Source organism: Nerophis lumbriciformis, linkage group LG05 (genome assembly GCF_033978685.3).
Source record: "Nerophis lumbriciformis linkage group LG05, RoL_Nlum_v2.1, whole genome shotgun sequence".
NCBI lineage: Eukaryota > Metazoa > Chordata > Actinopteri > Syngnathiformes > Syngnathidae > Nerophis > Nerophis lumbriciformis.
This window is the reverse complement of record NC_084552.2, coordinates 36355014-36367315: the sequence shown is the minus strand read 5'-3', so window position 1 is coordinate 36367315 and position 12302 is coordinate 36355014. Positions and strand designations below refer to the sequence as shown.

General features: G+C 41.0%; 1 protein-coding gene across 1 annotated transcript in view; it reads left to right on the top strand.

Moving 5' to 3' along the window:
* The window catches only part of tmtc1 (transmembrane O-mannosyltransferase targeting cadherins 1), a 34613-nt gene that overhangs the window by 6728 nt on the left and 15583 nt on the right, over positions 1-12302 (top strand). Inside the window, exons 5-10 of the mRNA XM_061960630.1 lie at positions 1977-2058; positions 4375-4478; positions 7549-7738; positions 8210-8331; positions 8802-8969; positions 10656-10769. Of these exons, the coding sequence (XP_061816614.1) occupies positions 1977-2058; positions 4375-4478; positions 7549-7738; positions 8210-8331; positions 8802-8969; positions 10656-10769 (780 nt within the window). The remainder of the gene's footprint in view (positions 1-1976; positions 2059-4374; positions 4479-7548; positions 7739-8209; positions 8332-8801; positions 8970-10655; positions 10770-12302) is intronic.

The window sequence follows — 12302 nt, the reverse complement described above, 5'->3', positions numbered from 1 at the left end:
TTAAGTGAGCAAAATAAGGAGCATAATCTATTTAGTGTCTGTCTTCTTGAATATATGCTGATCATTAGAATGGCCACAATACTGGAAGAAGAAAATGCATATATAATTATTCTATTTACCACACGCCTCTAAAATGCCCCCAAAAAAGTGGTACATAATGGTCTGCTGCATGTTTAAAAAATAAAAAAAACATAGCAAAACGCCACACATGTTAACATGAATGTGCATTAAATGAGTGTCTCCATGGTGAAATCCACATAGTACCAGTGTTGGGTTACTTACTGAAAACCAGTAACTAGTTAGTTACTAGTTACTTTATTTCAAAAGTAACTCAGTTACTTACACCAAAAAGTAATGCGTTACTGTGAAAAGTAACTTTTTAGTTACTTCTTTTTTTTTAAGGCTCCTATTAATTCCCTTTTAGCCTTCATTTCAGTACTGTTATTGCACTGGAGAATAATACAATCTGTTGATCAACTTCACAAGCATTTGCATCACTGAACTCTGCTAAGCAATGTTGTCTACATACAACACACAAAGACAAAGATATGTTTCAAAGGGCCAATTTATTTCATGGCAGAACAAATTGACAAAACTATTTTAAATAGCTGCAACATAACATACATACAGTAAGTAACAAACAGCATAATAACAACATAGCTGTAAACCTGGCTTCACCCAAGGAAGGCACACATGACATACACAAAGCCTAACTAGGCATTTTTTTCTCTCAAGGAATTCGGAAATAAAATCATGTCTTCAGGAGATCAACACTATACTGAAGCCCAGAACACTCTACGCATTTCCCCAGTTTTAGTTTAGAGAAAAGGAAAGATTGGCCTGGCCCATTAGGATCCCTCTTTATGTTTGTGAACTTTATAGTCTATACATTTAGGGTGATGTGATAATCAAACACTCTAGAAGTCTAGAATGAAAGAGCAACAGTATATAAGAGAATTGACAGAGTGTGTGTACCTTCAGTGCTGAATGATGAGCAGAGGCAGAGTTTGGAGTGTCTTCTTTAGCTTGCTTTCCATTTTTATATACTCACTGTCCAGGTACGTGGAAAATGTTTTCCGTGCCATTTGCTGTTTGACGCCGGTCTCATGCTAATTAGCTGCCTGAAATCGGGTGACTCCACTGTAGAAATAGCCTGCATGTCTTTTACCACATACGCTGCAATGGCTCTATCAATGTTGTCTTGGCTAGCAGTCCCTCTGTCAAAATCCTTAGGTGGAGGTGGAGGTGAAGTGGCATCGGAGTCTGTGCCTCTCTTTACTAGCTTTGTCGAAGCATGTTGCTTTTGTAGGTGTTTCAGCAGATTTGAATTGCTGTTTTGGGCAGTTGATAGGATCTTTGATCCAAGACACAACTTACATTTAACTAAAATGTTCTTTTCTTTGTGCTCGACAAAAGAAAAGTAGTGATAATATCTCCATCTTAAGAAACTCGACTTCAGCTCCGTGATGATGTCTTGTTAGTAAACATAGACAGCCCCCGCCCCCCACACACATACACACACACACACACACACACACACAGCGCGCCTCTTCTCTCCCTTGTGACACAGGAAGATTCAGAAGGACGACACTGCAGCTCTCCAATAAAACACACTCAGATCTTCTGTTTCTAGCCGATACTACATAAAATATAACGTAAAATAACGCAGTAACGCATCATGTAGTAACGGTAACTGAGTTACTGAATATAAAAAATAACACGTTAGACTACTTGTTACCGCCGAAAAAAACTGCATAGTACACACAGAAACTTTATTTAAATAGAGCTGTCTGCATCACTTTTGTACTTGCTATTAGTTTTACACATAGTCTTAGTAGATTACATGCAACACGGCCATTATTAGTAAACACAATTTTATAGTTTGCGCACGCACTTTAGTGTGTGTTATTTGGATCTTAGTAGATCAGGCCTGTAGTATTTTATCTTGAGCCTCAATCTTTCTCTCTGTTCCATAGTCACCTGTCTGGATCCACCTTCAAACAGCTTTTCCATAAATGGACTCCCTTTATCAAAAGAGCCTGTGTTGTTTCTAGTTATGTGAGTATACATTTATTGTTTTTGAACTTATTTTATATAATCTCACTGTATTATACAATGTAAAAGCAATATAGATTGGTCTGTTACAAGTATAACCCATTGTTACCGCTTTCCTGCACCATAGAATTGGGGTTTGATGGGGGCTAACGAAAGGCTGGCACAAACTATTGGTGGGGAACAGAATTAGGTAATAGACTGATAATAGATATTAAAAATAATTATTCATTATAGTAGTTTGGGGCTGCAGCTATGGAATATTTTAGTTTGTTTTTCTGATGCGGCACAGCTCAGATCATTGGCGTCGTTAGGCCTATTTTAGGGGGGGCTGAAGCCCCCTTAAAATTTCCTGAAGTACCAGTAGAGTGTAAAAACAAGTTGACTTTATATGCTTAATTGTGTTTCATTGTATCCATTAAACCATATCCAATTGTGTTTACAATCCGCAAAGTATGTAAAAACACAGTTTAAACATCACAAAATGCCACAAATTCAGTCTGCCATCTTGAATATTCTGCTCCAAACTACCTTCGACTATTTCCGCAGATTGACATCCCAGTGGGAATGCTTCTGCATTCTGATCATAGTATCATATCTGTCGTAATGGAAATACGCAAAAATTAGACAGAGATGTGATGTCTATTATTCACAATCTCTATGTAAGACATGAACACATCTGTTTTTCTTTGTTTGCATTCAAAGTCATAAATAAATAAATACATAAAAAGTCAGCTAACAAGTAGTCAATGTAGAAAAATAACTTTCATACCTGTATGGTAAGCAAATCACACTATTACAGCTTTGTAGTATAGGTGTGCTATTTAAACTTAACTGATGTTTAATAGCCTTAGTGTTATTTTAGAGTAGTGTTTGGGGGGCTCTGAAGACTGGATTCAGTGAAAGACTCATAGTCTAAAAGGAGGGATTAAATGTTGTTGTTTTTTTTATCATCACTTTAATCGTTTTCACCATAAATGGCAGGTCCCTACTGGCCAGGTGTGGCCTGTGGGCTTTGAATATGACACCTATGGTCTAAATGCCTTAAATTACCCTTACAGTAGTAACAGGAAATTAACAATATTGCTTTTCAACCATTTCGATTTTTTCAGTATTTGCTGTGTAATTCTAGAGCAGTAACAACAAGTTGAAAGCAAAAAAATGTTGCCAGGGCAAACATTCTGAATCAACGACGTTGTGCATAGACAACATATCTTTGAGTGGACATCCAGCCCCTGTTTTCCAGGCAACAAACCTTCTTTTCACCAGAACCTCTTGTGTTTTGAGGTCAACTCTGTAGGGCTGTGCAAGTTCGTTTACACTGCAACATTCCCCTTTTTGCAAGTTGCCTGCTAGCTTTTCCTTATAACAACACTGTCCTTATGTGTTTGGGCCATCTCATGCTTACTAAAGATGACTAAATATTTCTTACATTTACACTTTCAACCATTTAGATGTATTCAGTGTTGTCTAATTCTAATACAGTGCCCAAAAAGTTGTGAGCAAAAAGATCTTGCAAGTGCAAACATTTTTTGTTCGCATCACAGGAACCTCCTGGGGGCTAAGCCCCCCCTGTTTTTCAAACCTAGTGACGCCCCTGGCTCAGATGGTAGAGCGGATGTCCAGCAACTTGTGGGTTTCTGGTTCGAATCCAACTTTCACCATCCTAGTCATGGCCATTGTGGCAAGACACTTCACCCACCTTCTTCCCAGTGCTGCTCACACTGCTCTATGAATGTGAATGAATGTTTAGTAGTGGTCGGAGAGACCATAGGCGCAAATTGTCCGCCATGTTTCAGTCTACCTCAGGGCAGCTGTGGTTACAAATGTAGCTTACCACCATCATGAATGAATCGAGTATTCTACTGAAAATGAATTTGATTAATCAAGTATTGGGATACAACATATTTTTGCTTGGTTAAAGATCAATTATAATTCTAATAGAAAATAGAGAAATTAAGACAATTCAATTAATATGACTTATTGGTGTCTTTTTTTAATTTTTTATTTAAACTAAATAACATGTTGTTCAGAGGTTTAAATAAGGTAGAAATAAGACAAATAATATTTTTAAGACTTTGAGCTTTTGCAGTGTTTAAACTAAAATTAAAAAAACTACTGTTGTGAAGCACATTAGACACCATTGGTACTTAATATTGTATCCATCAACCAAATGTGAAACACGCTTCCTTGTTCTATAAATCGTTTGCTAGAAATGACAAGCTACTGGTTAGTGAGCTAAAAGGTTTTTATTTTTAATCTCTTTCATTCACAGGCGTATCATTCTTCCAGACTGCACAAATGTTTGTTATCCTCTTTCAGGTGGTGGCTGTTATATCAGTCCGTCTGTGGTTAATGGGAGGTTCCATGCCTTTTTTCTCTGAACAGGACAATCCTGCCTCCGTTGCTCCTCACTTGCTAACCAGGTCAGCAATACATGCACATACCCACTCAGCGGTATTACACACTTGTTAATGCACACTGCAGTTACACTGATTATTGTATAGCTCCACATGTAATTGCAGTGAACATTGTCTTCCTTACTCATTATACTTTGTTCACACAAATGGTCTGTTGTTATAATAATATTATCTGACAAAGCACTTTGTATTACTGATGTTATGTGTACTATCTAAGTTGTGTGTTTGCCGTATTAAGTTGAGTTGTTGTTCAACTTTTACCAGTTTCAGCTCATTGTGTAGCTTAGGGGGATGGATTTTCACAACTCTCTAAAGTTTGAATGAGTTCAGTGAGTAAGCATGGCGACTGTCAAACGAGGGTGGACTCGGATAACTAAAACTTTTATGGATGTCTTCAAACCCAGTGTCTTGGCGTCATTCAAGTCAAGCAAAAAAGTATTTTTTAAAGACCATGCCCTTTAACCTCTGAACTTGCTTGGCCTTTGACAGACAAGTTCAGCTCAAGGTGTCATACAAAATGTAAATCTTTGAAATGTATCTCATTTGCATGAACCTGAATGCAGTCTGACTCATCGGAGCCAATTCCCCAAATAAGTTATTTACTCTTATTTCAGCCATCATATAAATGAAAGCGTGTGAAGGCAATAGAGAGAGAAACTACTATGCTGCCTAGTTTCAATGACTGAGTGAGTGAGTAAGTGATGGGCGGAGAGTTGCAAAAGAGAGTGAGATTGGCTTAGAAGGGGATGTGAGACCACAATTATTGGTGTTGATTTCATACATGCGGATCCTTACACATGGTCAATGATACATCTTAATCCTTGATGATGGTAGCGACAGTTAACCGTACAGTGTCCGACAAAGGCAAACGCGCAAAAAAAAAAGTTAAAAGTACCAATGATTGTCTCACACACACACACACACACACACACACACACACTAGGTGTGGTGAGAAAAACACATTCACAAGGTCAGTGGGGCGCAGACATTCGGTGATTGCCTTTGTGATATCATTGAGACTGACGTCAACTTTAGTGGCATGTACACTGCGGCACTACACTGGTGTTGCACATTTGACGGTGCTGTACACAAGTGCACGGGTACTTGTTTGGAGTGTTGGAGTGCTAGTACCCTAGGACGATCCGACTAAGCTTCCCAACAAGTTGTTTCGCGAGAGTTTGGCACGTAGAGCATCTATGTGATGTTTGTATGTAAGCTGTCGGTCGAGCTTCACTCCTTCTAGGTATGTGGGGGATGGATTATGTGGAAGTAGGGTCACATCAAGGGGTAACGAATAGTTGTCTACCAGTTTCCCTGTTGTTCAAATGGAAAGATGGTGACCGTGGTCTTGGCCAGACACAGATTGAGTCTCTACATTCATAGGTATTCCTCCAATAGGGCCAGGAGTGTTTCCTCCACTTTTTGACAGCTTTTGTGTGAGTAGAGAGCAATGCACGGTCCTCCGCATAAGCAAACTGGTGGAACTCGGTTTTAGGGATGTCACTAATGTAGACGTTAAATAGCACAGGCGAGAGGCATGTTACCTGTGGCACGCCATTTCTTAGACGTCGAGGACGGCTACATTGTCCGTCGCTGGTCTTCAGCACAAAGGTCCAATTTGCCAATCTGTTTGTCAAGAAACTTACCATTTTTTGGGCAGGGATCTTCTGTAGCAGCTTTAATGTTGGACTTTAATGCCAGGCTATGATGTCAGACGGTGTCGTAGGCTGGAGTGAGGTCAACCAGGATCACTCCAGGATTGTTCCCCTTCTCAATGCTGTCCTCAATGATAGGTGGTGCAATGTCCGCGTCGAAAGCCAGCTTGTTTTTCAGGCAGCTGGGAGTCAACCACAGGGTCGAGTCTGGCCAGAAGGAGCCATTCGAGGATCTTATATGGGACGCACATCAGTGAAATAGCCTTAAATTACCCTTACTGCCAGTCTGCGCAGAGAAAACCTGGCCTACCGCCTTACCCAGCAAGCTGCAATGAATGAAAGACACCCCCTAAACCAGCTAGTTGCCGAGTCACAACTCCTCAGGGCCAAGAGTCCCTTCACTACTCTAATTTTAACATCTTAGGAGCGTGGAGTAGCGGCTGGGAAGAAACTACAAGACCAAGTCAGTTCACGGTCCTCCCAAACACCTAAGCCCCACCTAGCTCTGAACTTCCTTGGAAGGACTGGATGAAGCTTAACAGCCTCCGTACTGGGGTGGGCTAGTTTAACAGCAATATGTTTCGATGGGGCCTTGCCAAAACACCAACATGTCTGCGCACCAGAACCTCAAACTGCAGACCAATTAATCTATCACTGTTCCGTCCATGGACCTCGGGATGGACGCGTGGATCTCACAGCACTTGACGAGAACACAGTCTGATGGCTGCAGCACATGATGTTACAACATGACCTCCGTTGTCTCATACGCAAAAAGAACACATTTGCAACATGTGCAGTGTGCACATGCATGCAATGCATACCCTAACTGTACAACCGCGTGTGCATGGTTGCATGTATTTTTTTGTAATGCAAAATAATTTAGATGTACATTGTTTGTGTGAGGTGCACGTGTAAACGTTGCATGAAAGAATGCAATGAAGACCATACAGTATATCAGTTGGATATTTAAACCTTAATCAATAAGTGTGATCAGTAAATGTAAATTATCACTGTGTTCATAACTAGTAGGCATGTAGAGACGGTGTGTTTATTTTAGCATGACTAAACATCACATTACTACTGAAGGAAATGATAACAATGCCGCCCTGTAGGAGGCCACGGGTAAGACCCAGGACACGTTGGTAAGACCAGCTGGCCTGGGAACGCCTCGGGATCCCCCGGGAGGAGCTGGACGAAGTGGCTGGGGAGAGGGAAGTCTGGGCTTCTCTGCTTAGGCTGCTGCCCCCGCAACCCGACTTCGGTTAAGCGGAAGAAAATATACGGCTGGATGGATAACAATGCTGATGCCCAGTTAGCATTGAGTGTGTCTGTTCCTGTATAATGTTATTTTCTTATCTTCTTGCCTTTTGTTATATTTTTGCTTAACAATTCCCTTGTTTTCTATGTAAATTTCTCCTCAGAATTCTGACATACTCTTACCTGTTGTACTTCAACACCTGGCTATTGCTGGCTCCCATTGTGCTGTGCTATGATTGGCAAGTGGGTAGCATCCCTCTTGTTGAATCGCTGTGTGACATTCGCAACGTGGCCTCTGTTCTACTGGCTGTGGTGATGGTTGCCCTCTGCCTGAACTGTATCAGGTCACTGCAGGTAAATGCACTTTAAAACATTTTTTTTTTTAATTTAAACGTATGTTTTGTTAGTTGTGGGCATGTTTGTGCATGAACAGGTCAAGTCAGTTTTATTGTGCCAATCAACAGCTGAAAATATTTCACAGCTTTAGCCATTTAGCAGGTCTAGAAAAACGTTCCTCAAACAGTACATTAAAACCAAGTAAAGCAGACACAAGAAATAACTTCTATCGATGGAAACACGGAAAAACTCCCTTCAAGGAATTTAACGCTCACTGACTTGTGTCTCACTACTTACTATTATATTTGTTTAGTCAATACAAACCATATCGAACTGACCATCCTAGCATAGCTAATTAAAACACAATTTGGTGGACAGCAAATCGTACTAATTTAATAAAATTGTATCTGGATTTTCTATGTTTATTTTTCATCTGAATTTTTCCCTGTTGTTTCTCACCTCTATATTCTCTCTCGCCACATTTTCCAGAGACAAAAGAGCAAAGAGGTGTTGGTGGGGATATTGTTTTTGGTGTTTCCTTTCATTCCTGCGACTAACCTTTTCTTCAGAGTGGGATTTGTTGTGGCCGAGAGAGTTCTTTACATGCCCAGGTGAGAATTTCCTGGCAAATTTTCAGACCGCTAACCTTCAAACTGAAAAATCATATCACATAAAGAAAACACGTAATGCCCGTTTTGGGCCTTAGGGGTGGACAAGGGTTAAGTAAAGTGCTAACTACTACAGCAGTCACTTGATAGCAGACCTTTAAGAATTGTCACTCTGGCCATGCTATCATTCTGGTGTTACTTATTGGGCTAAGTCTGGGACTTTGGGTACTACATTTTTTGACATTTTGTGTGTCGTGTGCTGGTATGGCAATAAAGTTCTTGGAATCCTTTAATAATAAAAGTAGGTTAAACCATGTTGAAATTGTCAGTTGAAGAGTCTTGAGCAAAAAGTATGACCTTAAAGATGAACAGAAACATTTAATAGAAATTACATAACAGAATGATTCTATGAATTCACTGACACTTTTCTCCTCTTCTGCCATACATTTCCTCCTTTGATTATCCACCTACAGTATGGGTTACTGTATCCTGGTGGTTCATGGCCTCAGTCGTCTTAGTTCATTGGTAGGTCGTTGGGGCACAGCTTTCGTTAGCGCCTCAATGCTGCTGCTGCTCCTGCTCTTCTCCTGGAAGACTTTTCAGCAGAACCAAGTCTGGATCTCCCGGGAGGCTCTCTTCAGGTTGGTGTGTATAAGTCTTGTCTTTTCATTTTCAATTTCCATTTTGCATTTTGCAGCCATGTCCACTGGAGAGTAAATCCTTAGCTGTTGGAGTCCGGGAAGCAGTTTCTCTTTTTTCTAATGCAAAGGAACATCTTGCAACTGATGCGTCGCATGTATGTTTTTCTGTTACAAGCTTGATTTTGGTATCTCTCTGCATGGCTGTAGTCTACAATCTCTGGAATGTGCCTGGCTCCCTATTTTCTTAATGATGCTTCCGGTTGTAGAATTTGCTTTTTAATGGGTGGGTCTTCTTTACTCTACTCACTGTCATCAACTGAGTTGCCAATGTTGTCAGGTTCTCAAATGCGGTTTGAAGTCAAGGAACCGTTCTTTGTTAGTCAGTTAAAAGTATGCACTAATCATGGGATCAGAGGTCCACCCTACACATTGTATCATTGGCTTATCCCCTAGACCTAGAGTTTGTCTTTCTTCGACCATCTGGTGCAGACATCTTTCGGATATTTCTTATATGCAGTAGGAGCCATCATCACTGGCTTGTTGTTATACCTCTTTGTGATCGCCAACTAGGGTCTTCTCTTGACTACAATCAATGACGCTCCCTCCCTTCTTTTTTTAGTTGTTTGTCTTTGTCATTAGGCAACTGACATGGCTTGGGACACGTTTTTTGTTTCTAGAAGGCCCCTTGGCCGGCGGTTTATCCATGATGTGAAGTCGCTGTCTGAGTACCAGCCAGTTTCAGCCAATTTCCTGAAACATATCCTTCCCCTGATATATTTCAAAGTCCAGCATCAGACTATTTGGAGAAGCAATGACAAATATTGTTAAGCTTGTAGGGTATGGACTGCCTGAGACAAATTGTCTGATGGGACAGGGGCCCATAAAAGGGATACTTTTCCGATCAATGCATACTTTTTCTGGTTTTGTCAGGCTAAGGGATCCTAGCCTTATTTTGTAACCACAAATCATCGTAATTAGGGGTGTGATAATACGCCCATGAGAGGAGACAATAGTTTAACATTATTTTTTACTTGTAAGCTATGGTGGACTGGGACAAAAATCAGAGGTGGGGGGGCACTTTGGATTACTGTTTTAATTATCGTAAAAAAGGCTAAAAACAGTACCAGAACCTGAAGATAAAGTGTTTTCATTGTTGTTTTATTATTAGTTTGTATTCATATGTACATTTCAGCATGTTCTTGTTATTATATGTCGTGGTCTAATAAAAAAAAAAAACATGCCACAAGGGCCCCTGGGCTGCACTTTGGACTCTGCTGCTATTAGCACTCTTCATCAGGGTTGAGTGCGTGACGTGACATCCTCAGCGAGCAAACACAACTCTTTTCTACTATTTAGATTGTTAGCTTCCTTTCTTGCGAGAACATTATGGTTATTAAAAAGATAAGAGGCGTGTCATTGCTGTTGGAACCAACTAATACCAAAAGTAATTTTAAATGCCATGTTCATCCAATGTGGGAGAGGGTGGAGGTAGGCTGTGCATCTTCTAAACAAGTCGTTTACAAGAAAACAGGTTTTAAATCTAACCTTGCAATGTTTCTTTTATGGCTATGTTTGTGCTCTACTGTGACTTTAGTGTCACAAACTTGGCTAATAAAGTTGAATAAAAAGTTAAAGAAACTTTTTTTGTACCATTTTGTAATTGTTTTTTCATCTTTCTTGTTTCAGTTCTGGCATCCGCACTCTTCCTCACAATGCCAAAGTTCATTATAACTACGCTAACTTCCTGAAGGACAACAGTCGTTACCAAGAAGCCATTTACCACTACACCATTGCACTCAGGTCAGAGTCTGTCCCCTTTTCACTCTCTGACCAACAATGTTTAGTCAGTATTGCAAAAATTATAAAAAGATAAGAGCCATATCCTTACTTTTGTCCTGTGGTTTGCTTGCACCAGAGGCAATTGCTGGAAGACACCAAGGGAAGCTGAGCTTCCCCTAAAATGTAAACATAAAAGTGGTCAAATATGTACTTTTGTGTTTACATTTCATTGATTAAATGTGTGCCAGAATATATTCAACATTTGTTCAGAATCAGCTACTTTCATGACAGCTGACGCGACTTTCTTCTCATTCATTCTCATCACAGTGCATTAAACTGTGTTGAAGCCTAGCATCCATTGACTTCAATGTCTGAGCCTAGAGTGAGTTGTTCCACTGCAGCCAAACTAGACAATATTTGGCTAAATGCTCAACTTTGTCCGTCCACTGACGCAGAGCGTCTCTGGAAGTGAATGAGAAGTGGACTCAGTCTAAGCTGGCCTGGACGCTGAGCTGAGCTTCCGCGCGATGATTGAATGACCTGTATGACGCTGAATCCCTTTTTAATTGAGAATAAAATGATCGAATCAGCGATCTTGAAATATAAACCACTGCCATAGTTTTATTCAATTTTAATATCGTTGTTCCGCGTTGTGGTTAAGAAGGAGCTGAGCCGGAAGGCAAAGCTCTCAATTTACCGGTCGTTCCCGTCCTCACCTATGGTCATGAGCTTTGGGTTATGACCGAAAGGACAAGATCACGGGTACAAGCGGCCGAAATGAGTTTCCTCCGCGAGGTGGCGGGGCTCTCCCTTAGAGATGGGGTAAAAAGTTCTGTCATCCGGGAGGAGCTCAAAGTAAAGCCGCTGCTCCTCCACATCGAGAGGAGCCAGATGAGGTGGTTCGGGCATCTGGTCAGGATGCTACCCAAACGCCTCCCTAGGGAGGTGTTAAGGGCACATCCGACCGATAGGAGGCCACGGTGAAGACCCAGGACACGTTGGGAAGACTGTCTCACGGCTGGCCTGGGAACGCCTCGGGATCCCCCGGGAAGAGCTGGATGAAGTATCTGGGGAGAGGGAAGTCTGAGCTTCTCTGCTTAGGCTGCTACCCCTGCGACCCGACTTCGGATAAGCGAAGGAAAATCGATGGATGCATGGATGTTCCGCGTTGATATCGAGAATTTTACAATCCATCTTTATATCCTTTATCTATTATTGGAGACTGTACTTGTGTTTAGAGAGTAGCTGAAAATTAGCTTTTCATACTTGAAAGACCAGCAGCCGCCACTGGCTTGCACATTGGGAGGGGCAAGCGAGGGAGCCACAGGCTCAATACTGAAACCACTACACTGCTTAGTTATCGCTGTAAATTTCATGCGAACAGTTCCTTTCAAATGTTTAAGTATACAGTGTTTATCCTTGAAGATGACAGTCAAACAGTTAGCTTAGACCTATGTCGGTCAATATTGGCCTGCATTTATCTCCTGTCTAAACATTTTTGGCTTTCCCTGTACTAAACATATTACCATCAGAAGAGTATGCCTTATCCTTTGG